General features: G+C 32.0%; 3 protein-coding genes and 1 long non-coding RNA gene across 7 annotated transcripts in view; 2 read left to right on the forward strand and 2 right to left on the reverse strand.

Moving 5' to 3' along the window:
- The window catches only part of LOC115240116 (solute carrier organic anion transporter family member 4A1), a 33,926-nt gene extending 21,816 nt beyond the window's left edge, over positions 1-12,110 (forward strand). The window contains exons 5-14 of one of the 3 annotated variants that reach the window (XM_029815086.1): positions 267-435; positions 1,479-1,617; positions 1,968-2,145; positions 3,959-4,061; positions 7,265-7,386; positions 7,511-7,774; positions 8,782-8,983; positions 9,105-9,255; positions 10,656-11,038; positions 11,144-11,578. In XM_029815086.1, coding sequence (XP_029670946.1) covers positions 267-435; positions 1,479-1,617; positions 1,968-2,145; positions 3,959-4,061; positions 7,265-7,386; positions 7,511-7,774; positions 8,782-8,983; positions 9,105-9,255; positions 10,656-11,038; positions 11,144-11,330 — 1,898 coding nt within the window. In that variant the 3' untranslated portion in view covers positions 11,331-11,578. Of the gene's footprint in view, positions 1-266; positions 436-1,478; positions 1,618-1,967; positions 2,146-3,958; positions 4,062-7,264; positions 7,387-7,510; positions 7,775-8,781; positions 8,984-9,104; positions 9,256-10,655; positions 11,039-11,143 lie in introns of all 3 variants that reach the window. The other 2 variants (XM_029815084.1, XM_029815085.1) reach the window with 2 other exon arrangements.
- On the reverse strand, positions 11,387-14,145 carry LOC115240119. The gene is made up of 3 exons (XR_003884738.1): positions 14,010-14,145; positions 13,758-13,849; positions 11,387-12,981 (listed from the first exon to the last, which is right to left on the reverse strand). It is a non-coding gene; the product is annotated as an uncharacterized LOC115240119 (long non-coding RNA).
- On the forward strand, positions 12,732-14,486 carry LOC115240117. 2 transcript variants are annotated; one of them, XM_029815088.1, is made up of 3 exons: positions 12,732-12,983; positions 13,175-13,871; positions 13,947-14,486. In XM_029815088.1, exons 1-3 carry the CDS (start codon positions 12,813-12,815, stop codon positions 14,294-14,296), a joined length of 1,218 nt encoding a protein of 405 aa, XP_029670948.1. In that variant the 5' UTR covers positions 12,732-12,812; the 3' UTR covers positions 14,297-14,486. The 2 variants fall into 2 exon arrangements, with proteins under 2 accessions (XP_029670948.1, XP_029670947.1); XM_029815087.1 differs by having other exon boundaries at positions 13,175-14,486.
- LOC115240118 lies at positions 14,419-16,887 on the reverse strand. The gene is made up of 5 exons (XM_029815090.1): positions 16,739-16,887; positions 16,334-16,431; positions 14,866-15,143; positions 14,604-14,763; positions 14,419-14,531 (listed from the first exon to the last, which is right to left on the reverse strand). The coding sequence occupies exons 1-5, from the start codon at positions 16,838-16,840 to the stop codon at positions 14,438-14,440; spliced, it is 732 nt and encodes a 243-aa protein (XP_029670950.1). The 5' UTR covers positions 16,841-16,887; the 3' UTR covers positions 14,419-14,437.
- Between the last annotated feature and the right edge of the window lie 247 nt (positions 16,888-17,134).

The following is a 17,134-nucleotide window of genomic DNA, read 5'->3' on the forward strand; positions in this document are numbered from 1 at the left end:
AGTTATTTAAAACTTTTCTTATGTCATTAATAAAATTAAAATTGTTTACACTATTCAATATATCTATTAGAGTTGTGCACAGTGAGCCAGCTATTCTAAGCGTAAGGATAGCCGTTCCGGTAAATGTATATATATATATATATATATATATATATATATATATTCTTTACTTTAAAATAATCTTCGAGTAGTAAATATTGCAAAGTTGATCCTGCATACATCGCAAGTGAGCCATTGATTTGTTCATTATACTTTTGTTATTCCAGGAATGGTCGTAAATGGATTTGTAAATGTTGTCATAACGACGATAGAAAGACGATTTGGATTAAAATCATCGGAATCGGGGTTAATAGCGGGTGGATATGACATTGCTAGCTTTCTTCTTCTCGTACCAGTAAGCTATCTCGGTGGCCGTGCGAAAGCATCGAAACCGAGGTACGCACGCATGTACGTCGCCATGGCGCCATGCATGTCTTATGCATTAATATTAATACCGACATCTCGCTTCTGTACGATGATTCTCATAAATATTAATCTTAATGTCAGTCTGTCCGATATTGTCGGCGTTAATCTCCATTCCGTTTTTTGTTACAACAACGCCTCCGAACTTTCGCTCATATAATCGACAATCGATAAGTTGCATGAAGATTTTAAACTTGAATGGTAGATGCGGTCGACGAAGATCGACTTTTTATAAAATTACTTTGCTCAACTTAAAAAAATAATGTACCAAAAAATAATAAAAATATTTACTACAGAAAAAACTCTATAAGGTAATATCACAATTTTGATTATATTGTTTTAAACTTCCAAGCAGATTGTTTTTATTAAAAAAGGTTGCAAGGGAAAATTGAGGTCTGGGAAATTAAATCTGCAATCAATATACCCATCTAAAAGTATAAAAAAATAGTGCAGTAAATTATTAAATTATATAAATTTATTGAAAGTTTATAATAAAACTACATTATTGTTTCATTTATTTATAATTTTTTATCAATTTTTAGATTTTTTATCTTTTAGATTTAGTTATTTTAAATTTTATTAAAAAGCACTCGTTGCATACTTTTTAAAGTTGAAATTTTTAATGCAAGGCTTTTTTGTGGAACGCACTTGTAAAAAATAATATAAGTTATATCAGCCAATTGACTCTCATATTAAATCTCTTCTGATTCTCATTTTAACTTAATGCTTGAAAACAAATATAATATTACAGATTATATATACAACTACAAATGTATATTCGTTTACAAAAAAAAATCTAATCTAATTTTTTTAATCACGCATTGCGAGAAAAGCAATGGAGATAAAGATAAAAGCAGATTTCAAAATTTACAAACATATAGAATAACATATATTTAAATTAACGCAATTTTTCACTTTGATACGATTCAACTTTATAGATAGTACTTATCTCGTGTTATAAGACAAGTTATAAATTTATTCAGTTTGTAACAGATGTGTATTTTGAAATGTCGTAGGTATATCGGCGTAGGAATTCTAGTTCTAGGTATTGGAAGCTTGCTGTTTGCATCTCCACATTATCTTGCTGGACCATACAGAGGAGGTCAACAAACAGAAAATGTATGCCGAAGTGTCACTAATACTTCGAGCCATTCGGTAAGCGACTTGAGTATTATAAATTATTATATACATCATGTATCCAAATTGTTTATTCACATATCCAGTTTCATTTTCATAACGTGATAAGTTTCACACAATCGAGAAGAGATTAATACTATTTAATAATAAACATTTATTTATACACACGGAATATATGCATATTAAATTCTTATTAAATTTTAAATCAAATTTTCATCATACGATAATAAACACAATGCATAATTAAAGCGTGCGTGACTAATCGAAACTTGTTTGTAATTTCGTGCTTTTCTCGATTTCCACTTCTATTCATGTAGTTTGCCTAGTGAACCGACGACGCCAGATTTATCATTATTTCGGCCACTCAGATATCCTGCACGGATCAATCTACCGTTCAAGCGGAGCTAGAGCCTTACAGTGGCGTGTACTTAACCATATTTCTGGTAGCTCAGCTGTTACATGGTGCCGGTGCTGCACCTTTTTATACACTCGGGGTGACATATTTAGACGAAAATGTTTCAAAAAAAATGTCCTCAGTGTACCTAGGTAAGATGTGATTTAGCGCATATATTATAATGTTACATATACAGGGTGTCCTAGAAGTAGACCGACAAACTACAAATGGTCATAAAAGACGGCAAAACAAGCCAATTTTGCCAATAAATCCGTATCCGCAAATGAATCGTTTTGGCACTAGAGAATCAAAGACTAACAAGGTAACTTCGCGAACCCGAAAATTCTGATTTTGATGAAACTTTACACACATGTAGAAAGAGGGAGGGGGGGGGGGGAAATAAAATGATTTTGAAAATTTCCAGTTGCGAATTATCTCGTGTTGAGAAACGCTGCTTTAACGAACTTCGTCGAATTGGACTGCATACTGCCATATTTAATAATTTCTGTGACTGCGGAAGGAGAGACTCGCTCGATGGACTTTCGGCGTAGAATGACCACTAATTGCGAGATAATATGCATTAATCTTACAATTATCATCGCGCCTGTCGAGGGAAAGGATTACAAAGTAAATGGAATTCTAATCCGAGTCTAATGTATTCGTAACACACAGGTTATTCAATACGGGAAAGGAAGTGTCATTAAGAGATCCTTTTAATTTAAAATAAGAGAAAAATTTCGTAGCCACATGTGTGTGATTGCGGATTCTTCGCGTGACTTACGATTATTTCCTAAAGCAGTGCCAAAGATCAATATAACTCAAATCTCTCCATCCTTTGCTTTATCTTACACGAAAGTGTATAATAATAGAACACGATTTTTAGCAAAATAAACGCCAGAGACAAAAAAACCGCAGTATATTATACTGATAATCTCTAATAATCGTTTGTTTTGCTTTTGGTAAACGTCCGGGTTGATGAATTACCGATTTCCGACGAGATTTTACTAGACTGATAGATGAAAATTCAATTCAGGAATTGTAAATGAAACATTATTGGAATTGAATAATTGTTACTCATCGATGTGCATGTCCCACGTTTTTGTCTATCGAATCACTTTGATGAAAGAGGGCGAACTCACAAGTCTATAGTCTCGTTATTATTATTATTCGACTTAGATGGTAGTGTGGATGTGTATGGGACTAAATTTTAATTAATTACATTTAAAAAAGGAGGATTTATGAGCGAGGCCTTAGAGGAGTTAGTCGTATCCGCCCAAAAATATACTTTACTTAACTAGTACTGTACTAATACTGTATTCGAATATTTCACTACATTATATTGCATAATAGAATGTATATACAGGGTGTCCCAGAATTAGATCGACAAATATCAAATGGTTATAAAGGACACCAAAACAAGCCAATTTTGCCGATAAACCCGTCCGCAAATGAGCCGTTTTAGCACTAGAAAATCAAAGACTAACAAGGGAACTTTGTGAACCCAAAAATTCTGATTTTGATTGTAGAAAGAGGGAGGGGGGGGGGGGTAAATAGATGAATTTAGAAATTTCCAGTTGCGACTCAAAAACGGTTCTAAGGAGTGAAATCACCTCTCATATATGTAGAGCGGCTTTTTGCTTTTCTCGATATATCTCGAAAATTATTCAAGATATCAAAAAATGTTTTATACAAAAGTTTTATGATAGAAACTCTATTTAACCACATTAATAAAATTTTGAAAAAATAATTTTTTTTTTCAAAGATTTTTGCTTGTTTAGTCTTTGATTCTCTAGTGCTAAAACGACTCATTTGCACGGGTTTATTGACAAAATTGGCTTGTTTTGGTGTTCTTTATAACTACCTGAAGATTATCGATGTAATTCTGGGACACTCTATATATACATATATGTCGTATCAATTTCTTTAATTGATCAATTTCAACATGCAAATAAAATATATTGTTAGGTATTTATTATACTATGGCCATAATAGGACCTGCATTAGGTTACGTTATCGGTGGTGAACTATTGAAAATTTACACGGACTTTCTTACGGTGGATTCCACGACGTAAGTATCTAAATATTTAGACAGACACAAACAGATTTATATGACATTGTTATCTTCTTTAAAAATAAATTAGATTTATATTTACACTTAAGATTAAAGAAAATTATAATATGTGAAGAAAAAGATATGTAAATATTCTATAATATTTATAAAGGATCGTTGAACGAAAGGAAAAACGTATGACAATGTGCTATCGGAATTTGTCTCTTCTCATTGTCACGCTATAAACGTATTTTCTACTTTTTTCCTGCTAACACGCGAGAACAGATGTTTAGTCGTGCGTCAACGGCAACTTTATTAAATTCTCGCGAGGATTTATTGGCTGTTTGCGCCAATTTGTCTGACGGCATATACGTGTATACATATATGACCATATGTACGGAAATGATTGCACGTGTGTCGTACAGTTTGGAACAGAATAATTCACTGGTCTGATGATATGCAAATGTGCATATTCACGCATATTTTGCAACTAGAATTCTAGGGCCGTACATATAATGGTCATTCATAAAGGGTTTGATATCGATGGGGAAATACCCCCAGTAATAAAACAGCGATTTTAAATAACGCGAGCGAAAAAAAATAAAATTTTGTAATCAAATTGTAATCAAATTGCCTCGATTTGATTAGTCGATTTCCAAGATAAATATCGAACAATAATGTAGTGTTCTGACTTTGATTTTATATTGTTATGTACATGATATCTAACATAAGTGAAAAAATTTATTCAAGAAATATGGAAAACGCAGAGACACGTGCTTTGTATAACGCATTGATGTTGTTAAAAATATTCTTCAAGATCATTAGAGCGTATAATAGGCCGAGATTAATAGCGCGTGTAACTTTACTCATATATAATATATCCTACAGAGAAAATGTCAAGCGGTGAACCAATATTTGATGATGACGCCGATGTTACTCTTCAAAACTGTCGGTTCATCCCCCGGTACTTAGGATACAATCAAGTTCCATTTGTCTACGCGTCTCCCCGTGGACTCTCCCCTATTACCCATACTACCCTTCATTGACTGTTGAGTCACTGTACCGCGCGAGAATTAAATTAATCGTTACCAAAGCGACGATTTTTTTTATGATGTATATCTGCGAGTCCGCCAGCAAATTAAGTTTCGAAATCTCGATTTTTCAATGACTTTAAAAGAGTGCGTCATTTCTTCGAATAGATTGTTGTTCAAAAAAAGTATCAGTTATATATTTTCCAGACTAAATTATTGTTTTAAAACTTATTATAAAATTATAATATTATAATATTATATAAAATTTTATGCCACTTATGTGAAATAGATAAGACTATAATGAAAGTAAATTGTGATGCAGCTTTACATGCCATATACATAAAATAGCATTTTTACGGTTGCAAATATCCTTTTTCTTTTACAAGAAACGCGATTCTCGAGAAAAAGAACGCAAAAGTAAGGCGAAATTATTCGTGCAGAGCATTGCCCTCCTACTGTTGCTCGTGAAAGTCGTTATACATGTGCCGCGTTTAATTTCGCAGGTAAATGAAAAGTTTTGCCGGAGAAGCAGCGGTAGATGCAGTTATAGCCTCGAGCTGGGGATGGGAGGTGAACGACTCCTCTATGTATATTTTTCCCAGTTTTCCGCTTTCTCACTTTCGAGTTTCTTTCTACGACAAGTTTCATTGTAACTATATTCACGTGCCGCTCCTCTAGCAAAAAAATCGGGCATTATACAAATTGTTCCAGCTTTTCCAGATATCGATTTTTTCCCAGATATATGGATATATCTGTAAATTTTCGATTTTGTTATCTTTTTTTTTTCTCACCAGTTTTTAAGAAAACAGCACATACTATATAAATATATTTCAATACATATTTTATTTGTTTGTTAAATTGTTGATTGAAAGATACATTTGTAAGAATTTATTAATGTTCATAAAATATTCAAAAACACTCACAATTATTTGTTATTGATATTAATATTTATTAATAATATGATTTGTATAAATAATATGATTTGTAAGCTTTCTAATTTTATCTTAAAATCTTTTATATTATAAAAAACCGCGCCTCTTTTCAGCAAAAGAAGATAATCTCTTTCTTCTATAGAAGAAAAATATTTTTTTTTCACTATTTTTAATAATTATGCATTGCAAATTTGTTTGGACCTGTTGTTACGCGTCGAGGTTTGGCAAAATTGACAGAATTTTATTCAATTAGATGATTATGCTACCAAAATACCATGCAATAAGGAGTGTATTCAGTTTATCTCGTATTGGCAATTAATAGAAAAAATGACATAAGCCAGTCGAAAATTGTTAAACACGCAAAATTTAAATTAAGTCATTGCCAGATAAAAAATTATATTATAATACGTAAATAATAAAAGAAATCTGCAACGTAATGTTTTAAATATACTTTTTTTCTTTCGTAAATTATTTTCTTTTTTTAGTTAGAAAAGTTGGTCAAATATTTTTGTTTGGATTGACCCATTTATCAAAATAAAAATCGAAGAAACTAATCGGTAGTCTAGTTTCGTCCTATATTTATACGTATTACTTTTATAAGAAGACTCAAAATAGAAAATCCATATTATAGAATTCACATATACAGGGTGGGGCATTTATATTGAGACACCTAAATATCTAAAAAATAAAGCAAGATAGAAAGAAATGTTTCAGACAAAAGTTGTTCGGTTCTAAGCGGGACACATTATGAAAATATGGACTTGACCTTGAATGACCTTTTCAAGGCCAAGTCAATGTGATCGATGTTTTCTTAAATGGAAACCCCCATTTTTTATTGCATATTCTTGTAGCTTATCTCGAGAGCTTTTCAAAACACTATAATAAAGTATTTTTTTATTAAGTAAAAAATACTTTATTATAGTGTTTTGGAAAGCTCTCGAGATAAGCTACAAAAATATGCAATAAAAAAGGGGGGTTCCATTTAAGAAAATATCGATCACATTGACTTGGCCTTGAAAAGGTCATTCAAGGTCAAGTCCATATTTTCATCATATGTCCTCCTTAGAACCGACCAACTTTTGTCTGAAACATTTCTTTCTATCTTGCTTTATTTTTAGATATTTAGGTGTTTCAATATAAATGCCCCACCCTGTATGTATATACATAAAAAGAATGGATTTTAAATTTATTTCCAAAGACACAAGATTTTTCCAATATTTTGCTTAATTTATTGCATCCTGAAATTGTTAAATTTTAGAATTGGCCTAACTCCTGATAGTAACGTCTGGATTGGTGCATGGTGGATTGGTTTTTTGGCTGCAGCTGTTATTTGCTTCATCATTGCGGTACCCGTTTTGGCATTTCCAGCAGCTTTACCAGGTATGATTACTCTTATGTTCTTTTATAGATATAAAATAATGATGAAATTAATTTTTAGAAATATCAGTAAAATCTAATATTCGATATAATTGAATTTTATAAAAAAAATGAATGATTTGAATAGGATCAGAGGAATTAGCCAAGGATAGGGTATCAGAGGCACATGAGAAATCGACCCGACCTTCTACTGCGGAAACGGGAAAAGTGTTTTCCAAAATACGAGAGCTGCCACGTGCTCTGACCGAATTGCTCGGAAATCCAGCATTTTTTATGCTGAATTTAGCAGGTGCCAGTGAAGGATTGCTGATTGCCGGATTTGCTGCCTTTCTGCCAAAATTAATTGAAAATCAATTCAGCGTCAATGCCAGTTCGGCTGCATTGTTGATGGGTAAATAATACACAACTAAATTAGATAATAAAAAAGGCTAACAAAGTCAGTTGTCAGTGCATTATTAACAAGGCTTGTACAAAAAATACTAGATAGTTTAAACATTTCGGTCTACAGCTTCTTCAGTAATATATAACAAATACAAGAGGAGAAAGGAGATTAGTTTAAAGTAATAAGTTAATTTATCATCAACAGTTTTACAGAAGTTTAAATTTATCATTTTATTTATATTATTTTACTCAATTTCTTTTACTTGATATTGTATTTTAAACTTGCGCTTTATTATCTCTCGGCAACCGCAATGTACTGGACAATAAGATTTTTGTCTAGGTTTTTGCGACTTGTCATCGTATCGCTGTTTCACTCATTGCATATTTTGCGTTTTCTAATGTACTCCAGATCTGCATTCTCACGGGTGAATCATTATACCTTTACACAATGTCTTGTCCACCGCATTTAATTATAAGTGCAATTGGCAATCACTTTTTACTGCATGTTTTTGGAAAAACGTTGTGGCGGATAATTTGAACTTTGCTTACTTTATTACTTGACATTCTTGTGAAGGATGCTTCTCTACTATATTAACTTTCTGTTAAACTTGTACATTTTTGAAGAGGATCCATACTGGTTGTGACCAAAATGTTTAAACCGTATGGTATTTTTTGTATAAATTTTATTAATACATGCATTGATAACTGCATCCGACTCTCTGCTCTAGTCTTTTCTTATTATCTATTTATATCTATATAATGCCTTGTTACATTCCAATTTTTATTGTGTTATTAAATCAATAATTCACACTATGGTCAGCATGAACCTCATATCTCACGTATACGCGTACAATGACTTTGTATGGAATTATTTTTATAAAGTTTTAAAAAAGCGTGACATAATATCAAAGAAAATAAAATAAGCAAATCAATTTTTGATAATTATCAAGAAATAAAATGTTAATTACTGCTTTGGCTCATATAATGAAACGATATTTCGCTTTCTGGTTTTCTTAGGATTAATAACCGTACCGGCAGGGGGTGGCGGTACTTTTCTCGGTGGTTATTTGATAAAACGTTTCAATTTGCCCTGTTCTGGCATTTTAAAATTTTGTCTATTGGCCACTGCTGCCTGCATCGCTTTTACATTATGCTTTGCTCTAAACTGTCCAAACATAGACTTCGCTGGATTAACCGTTCCTTATCAAAATATCACAAGGTTTGTACAATTGATAAATCCATCTAATAATAATGAATTGATAGATCATTGTAAATTATTATCAGACTATGACCCATTTAATTGCGTTTCTTATTATTCAAATTGTGATATCTTATTACAGAAAAATTTCATTATCTTTGGAGAATATCTGCAACAATGGCTGCGGATGTTCCAGATTACAATTTGATCCTATATGTGGCGTTGATGGAATCACATATTATTCACCTTGCTATGCTGGATGTTATCGTGAAACATCGATAAAGGATGTTAAAGTTAATGTCAAATTTTATCTTCCTGTATAAATTATACACAGAATATTCCACCAAAAGTGGCCACGTCTTTTTATCTTTTAAACTAAAAGAGATAGACCATAACAAATATACATATATCAAATTAAATGGTTCAAACTGAACTATATTATGAGCATAGTGGTTGCTTCCAAAAGCAATCTGTGTTAACGAACGGAGAAGTATGCATAATTTTTTTACAATAATGTGGACATTCCGATATAAAAAAAAATTGTAGCGCGTTTGAAACGAATACAACGATGTATAATATAATGTAAATATTTTACATATTATATACGAGTTTTATTAACTCGAAATATCGCTGGCGACGTTTACCTTTTCATTTTCAACCCTGAGATATAGCCAACTTCTGATTGAATATTATGATCAAATGACGACATGACACATATCAATCTTTAATGCACGAATCAGAAGTTGGCCATAATACAGGGCAGAAAGTGAAAAGGTAGACGTTGCCCGTGATATTTCAAGTCGATAAAACTTATGTAATATTTACATTATATTGTACATTATTGTATTCGTTTCAAACAGCGCTATAACTTTTATCATATCAAAATATCCACATTATTATAAAAAAAAAATTATGCATATCTCTCCTTTCGTTAACATAGATACCTTTTGAAAGCAATCACTATGCTCGCAATAGAGTTCAGTTTGAACCATATAATTTGATATTTATTTGTTACGGTCTATTTCTTTTAATTTAAGAAATAAAAGGGGGTGATCACTTTTAGTGGGACACCCTGTATATTTTGCAAATATACAGAGTATCCCAGAAGAGTATCTTAGACCGATAAATTTCAGGTGGTTACGAAAGACATCAAAATAAGCCAATTTTGTCAATAAATCCGTGTCTGCAAATGAATCGTTTTGGCACTAAAGAATTAAAGACTTACAAGAGCAAAAATTTTTGAAAAAAATTATTTTTCGAAATTTTATTAATGTGGTTAAATAGAGGTTTTTATCACAAAACTTTTGTATAAAACATTTTTTTATATTTTGAATAATTTTCGAGATATATCGAGAAAAACAAAAACCCGCTCTATATATAAAGGGTGATTTTACCCTTTAGAATTGTTTTTGGGCCGCAACTGGAAATTTCTAAATTCATCTATTTACTCCCCCCCCCCCACTCCTACACGTGTGTAAAGTTTCATCAAAATCAGAATTTTCGGGTTCGCGAGGTTGCCTTGTTAGTCCTTGATTATCTAGTGCCAAAACGGCTCATTTGCGGGTTTATTGGCAAAATTGGCTTGTTTTGATGTCTTTAACCACCAGAAGTTTGTTGGTCTAATTCTGAGACATCTTGTATAATATTTTACTTTTTCGTAAAGATAAATTTTATGGTGTTTATCTTTCTATAGATATACATGGATTGTAGTTGCATACATTCACCGGCGATGAATTTAACAACTGAAGATAGTGGCGACATTATTCATTATCAAGCTATCAACACTACTTGTGGAAGCACGTGCTCGTACCTATGGTTGTTTATCGTTTTGGCATTTTGCAATATGTTTATGACCTTTTTATGTACGATGCCAGCACTCTCGTCTACATTGCGAGTCGTGCGGGACGATCAGAGATCGTTCGCTTTAGGCATACAATGGATCAAAGTTCGGATTTTGGGAACAATACCGGCACCGATGGTATTTGGCGCTCTTATAGATGATACTTGCATCTTATGGAATGAAACGTGCGATGGTAGAGGAGCATGTCTCGTATATGACAATTATTATATGAGCAGGTAAGCAAATTACACACGGTGGTGACTTGTATGTAAGATTCATATTCCAGTCGCGCGTAAGGTTCAAATTCGCGATTTGTGTGCTCACACATATATATTTTTCAGATATATGCTTGCCCTAGCATTTATTGGAAAAGCAGCTTCGCTTCTTTTCTTTTTCCTAGCATGGTGGACGTATATCCCACCAGGAAGTAGAGACATCGATCAGAATTCGCAGCAGCAAGCTACTGCTACTTTAACACTGAGCGATACATCTCAAGAAGTTCAAATAGTACCAACCACGATAGCATAAATTTGGATTACTTTGTTTTTTAGAAAATTCTCTTACACTACTACTTTATAGAAATGTGGTAGAAATAATTACAATTTATTACACGGATAAACAAATGTTTCAGCATATCTTTTTATAATAAGATAAACTCTGAGACAGAAGATGATTCCAATGTACAACAAGTGTCATCACAAATGCATAAGCAAATATTAAGATGGGATAAATGTTTATATGTTAATAGAGCGCTTACGAAAGAGTGGAAGAGTATGCTGGAAACTCTTTCTCGCGCGTTAAAAATATAACAAATTTTTGATAATTCTATACTTAAGGTTTGGAAGTCAATCAAATGATATTAAAACAAATTCTGATTATCATGATAAAAATCTTACAAAATCCAAAGCTTTTGCATTTTTCTCTTTCTCTGTAATAAACAAACCGCCATGTTAATAAAAGCACAGACCAATTTATGCAGTTTTAAAACAAAGAAAAACTTCCGAGCCTAACTTATAATGTAAATTTTTATAATCCTAATGTTTACAAATTGCCTATTAAAAATTAATTAGACCTATATTTCCTATAATGATAAATATTGATATTACTATGTATCCAAAAAGAAAAACATAATTCACATAAATTTCGAAGACATTTCTACCAATATATCAATGCTTTGGTGGTTGTCTTATATATCATCGATTTGATATCAAATTTTTTACTGTAATTATTTTTGTTAAATGGAAGAAATGCCAATATGCCTAGGGCCTAGAGTATTTATAGATGTCATGAATAAAAAACTATTGAGGTGTATTACACAGCTTAATTTTTATTTTTTGATGTATAAGATATGTTATAAGTAAAATTTTTGTTTTCCTTTTTCTACGCAATGTTCTTTAAGGATAAAGCTTGTATAATTCTAAACTAAATATTATAGAAGTAATTATACAAGTACTAAATATTATACAAGTATTTACATTAAAACATATTTTAGAATCACATTAATTTTCAGCCAAAGTATGTCGCCATTCCTTTAAGCAAATTGTGTGTGAATTGTACATAACAATAGATAAACTAAAAAATTAATTTAATGCACATTGCGTAGTAATTTGACAGCATTAACACACTACTGTCCCGGAATTTTGAAATTATTAAATAGTTTGTGCAATCTAAGTCTTACGATCAAACTTTAAATTTTTTAACGTTCAAGATAAATATATGTTATACATATTGAGTTTTGTGTGTGTGTATACTGACGTTTACTGCAGTAATTTGGCTTCTTATTGATTTTGATTTGCAACATGAGTCGATTGTGCGCGTTTATTTGCAAATGCATATAGCAATAGGTAATAAAGACAGGATGCGTAGGATATGTCAAGTAGATTGTCAGGAAAAAAGGTAAAGAGAGGGAGTTAAAGAATGGAAAGAGAAGGGAGGACTAGGAGAGTCATAGACTCATCCTCGCGATACTTTCACTTGAACTTCTTCTATCACAAAGTAGAGATCTTCTAGATGCTGGGAGCGGTACTCTTATTATACTTTTTACGGAGAATCGAACTCTCTTGTGTAATATTCTTTAGTAATTCTAACTTTTCACAAAAAATGGTGTTCTATTGGATTTTACAACCTTACTTTCTACTATGCGCTCTATTCGTCGTCACTGTTTACACTGAAGAAGTTTCTGTAAGTAATAAAAACTTAAAATATTGTTACAGCAATATTATGTTAGGTTCGATTAGCTCTGCAGATCAATGAACCATCAGAAATGAAAAGCTATATACATTTATAGAATATACTACATCATCCCGATTTTTAAAAATTATGAAGAAACAGGTTGTTTTCAAAATGCATAATTCAATTATTATTGTTTGCAGAAAACCATGCCGCCAAATATTTCAACGAATTTTTCTTGTCTTAATCGGCCTATGGGATTTTATGCCGACGTTGAAGCGAATTGCAGAGTATATCACACATGCGATGATCATGGAAATAAATTTAGTTACCGATGTCCCGAGGAAACGGCTTTTCGGCAGGATGCCTTAATATGTGATCATATTCATCTCGTTGATTGTCGAGCAATCGTTTATCAATCAAAACAATTTCAAAACGAAAATAGCAATAAGGAAAATATGCACACAATGCCTTTGATAAGATCACCAACCGTATCCATCGATTCGCTCGATAATGATCGACAATCATTTTCACGTTCTTTCAGAGTGATTCAACAACCCGACAAAATCAAGTCTAATAAAGCCGAGTCTGGTTTTGTATTCAGTGCAAGTATATTTTTAAGAGATAAGGTACCAAATCAAGCTGGACAAATCACCGACACTTGCAGGACATGCAATGCTAATTCGAAGAATCGCATGACAGTTTCCACTTCTCGATCGCTCACTGAGCAGTTCAGTTCTTGGAATTCACGTAATGATAAATCAATTCCGCCAAGAGAGTCGTTACCTTCGTCATCATTGGAGACTCGCGCTTTCGCGCGAGACAAAAGTGCCGTGCATCTTAATCGTTCATTCGAGCCGATTGCAAATTCTTCTCTTCTGAAAATGATAGCACCAGAAGGTAATCAGCGTTCGCCTGCTCTGCGTGAAAAGTCTTCTTTTTTGAGTTACAACAGTGACTATCATCCATATTCAGAGACTCTAAGATCGATCCAGGCTAACACTCATACGCTCAACATAAAGTCCACCACGGAAATACCTGTACATGCTTTGACGCTCTCCTTAAAGCCATTGGTGCCAAATGAACTGGAATATGACCCCTACTATCCCAAACAATCAACGTCCACTGAGGCATACTACACACCCAGCAATCGCGATAAGGTCACTAACGCTCCTTTTTCTAACCAGATGTCGCCGATAATCGCGCACCCTGATTTTTTCGAAATCCCATCTATACTGCCCGATCTGAATATTTTAGAGGATTTGGTCGATCGCCGAAAGTTTTTTTATATCCCGCGCATAAACATCAAGTCGATGCACCGTTAATTATTTAAAAAAACATTCATATTTATAATGTTACGTGCAAAATAATTTTAAATAGCTTTATTTTGTTACAAAATAAATTGTGTATTGTATATTCATGTTGATAGTGTGTATTGTTTGTGATTTATCTTACATAAAAATGATCTAATAAATATAATATTGAGTACCACTCGGTGACTCGGTGACCTCAAAAGAGCTTCCATCTCTTAAAGCGGATGACACACGAGTCGCTATCATACTGAAAGAAATTATTGACGTTAATTTTATATGAAAAATTTAATTGCATTATATGTTATCGATGTTGTATTACCTGCTTGAATGCCGATGCCAATGCTCTATGAAAGGTGTTAAAAATCTTCCTGCAATTTGCTGAATATTTATTAAACCTCGAAATATCTCGGTTAATGTGGTTACTATTATATTTTTATTGTAATATTTTGCTTGTAAGCGTTTAATCTCTGACGTGAATCCTAAAAGTAATTATTCATATATAATGCACGTTCCATAGATAATATATGCCAAATTAAAAATATAGACAATTAGCAACGAAGCTAACAGATCTATTTTCTCACCGGAATATGAGACTGTAATTGGTAGTAATTCTTGCCAAAATTTTGTTTTCAATGAACAGCGACACTTTTCTATAAGATGCCGAATATATTTATTCTCTTGTTTGAAAAATTGAATATTTTTTTGTAACTCTTCAACTTGCGTTTGCAGTTGTAGTTGTATAACTTCTTTTCTCCAACGATCAATATTTACATCTTTTTTCAACTTTTGCATATCATCATACATCTTCGAATGCAACGTCTGGTTTGAACTCAAATAAAAACTCAATTCTTCGAGTTTACTGAAAAATATATACAATAAAAATATTATTTTGTGTAATTGTACACGTTTACTTAAACAGAATATTGTAGAAATACTGATTATACAGAGTATCCCATGACTCGAGATCCATACATTAAGGGCGTATTGTTGAAGTCATTTAGAGTTAAAATTGTTTAATAAACATATCCGTAAATGCTTCCTAACAGAACAACAACAATTAAAAGTTGATGTGAATATTTGAAACATTTTCTGTCGGACTGGTATTGTTTACATTTTCTGTCAGTCTAGCATTGTTTACATTTTCTGTCAGTCTGATGTTGTTCACATTTTCTTTTCAAGTTACTAAAATGTCGTTTTTAAACGAAGAATACGCCGATATTCATTACATGTATGGTTATTGCGATAGACGATAGAAGAGATAATTTTAAACAGAATTTATAATACATTTGTAAATAAACAAGTTAACTTAAATGTCTTTTTTCTTTCCTTTTTCAAATATTCACATCAACTTTCAATGGTTGTAGTTCTGTTAGGAAACATTTACGCATATATGCTTATTAAACAATTTCAACTCTAAATGACTTCAATAACACGCCCTTAATGTATGGACTTCGAGTTATGAGACACCCTGTAAATGAATGCTTTAGTCTATATGATAATTTCACAGACACCATATTGAGTAGAGAAGTGTTATATTTAAGACTTATTAGTGAAGTATATACAAATTTTTATATTTTTCAAGTTTTCGACAAGAACACAAGTCGGCATTAAAAAAATTGACAAAATCAAAATTTAATATTAAGATATTTAAAAAATGTACTTTGCAACTGTCGTATTCCTCTCCATATTATTATGAATAAATATGAAAATTTTTACATGTCCGCGTCATCAAAACTTGATTTCACTGAAATTACATTCATATTTGATATTTAAAATATAATGAAAATTATATAGTTACATGATTAGATGCAATTAAATTGTCAATATGCTAATTATGGCTACCATTTTATAAAGCGTAAGCAGCTTATGTTTTCGCGACATAATTTTAGACGTTTTCGCGACATAACAATTTAGACGATAATAACTACACATGGCGTTTGTTGGGTTAAAATTGAAAAACTTGATATTTATCAAGGTTTAATATAATAAAGAGAATAAAGATTCTACGTTCAAACTATATTTTGATATGTGTGTTGATACTGTGAATACGTTTTAATAAGATTTTCTTTCAGCATAGGCAATGATATGATGGAGATCTCGCTTCTAGTTTCATCTTTCACAAGCAATCCACACGCGCATGGACAGAACTGAAAAATAATTCCGTATAATTAATTTCACTAAATCTTTTTATTTTTCTATAACTATTTATTATGTTTTATCTAGACAGGTCTAGATAGAATATGCAGTAAAAGTTTTACAACAGGTTTCCTATATCATATCTATATTTCAATTTTACAACAATTTTTGACTATTTCCAAGTTAATTTTTTTTTACAAAAGTGAATTAAATTATCAACATTTTTTGAAATATAAATAAAGAGCTTTTATAAATTATCAGTTAATAAAATTTCAATGTACAATTTTCTTAGCATAACAAATAATAAATTAAGATTACCATTTCGTGAGTAAGCGTCGATGCATCTTGAGTAGAGGAAAATGTGGGCGATACGTATGTAATTCTCGAATTTTGCTGTGTTAACTTTGTTGATTTTAACATCTTACTGACATTATACTTGTGTTCACTGTCTGTATTGAGTATAACAGTCACATAAATCAGTATAAATCTATTATATCTATTGATAGAGAAAAAGAGAGAGAGAGGGGCGGGAGAGAAAGAGGGTGAGAGGGAGGAGGGAGGCTTTGTTGATCTTACTGACATTATACTTGTGTTCACTGTCTGTATTGAGTATAACAGTCACATAAATCAGTATAAATCTATTATATCTATATATCTATTGAAAGAGAGAGAGAGGGGCGGGAGAGAAAGAGGGTGAGAGGGAGGAGGGAGGGT

The sequence above is a fragment of the Formica exsecta genome, unplaced genomic scaffold (genome assembly GCF_003651465.1).
Source record: "Formica exsecta isolate Colony F162 unplaced genomic scaffold, ASM365146v1 scaffold416, whole genome shotgun sequence".
NCBI lineage: Eukaryota > Metazoa > Arthropoda > Insecta > Hymenoptera > Formicidae > Formica > Formica exsecta.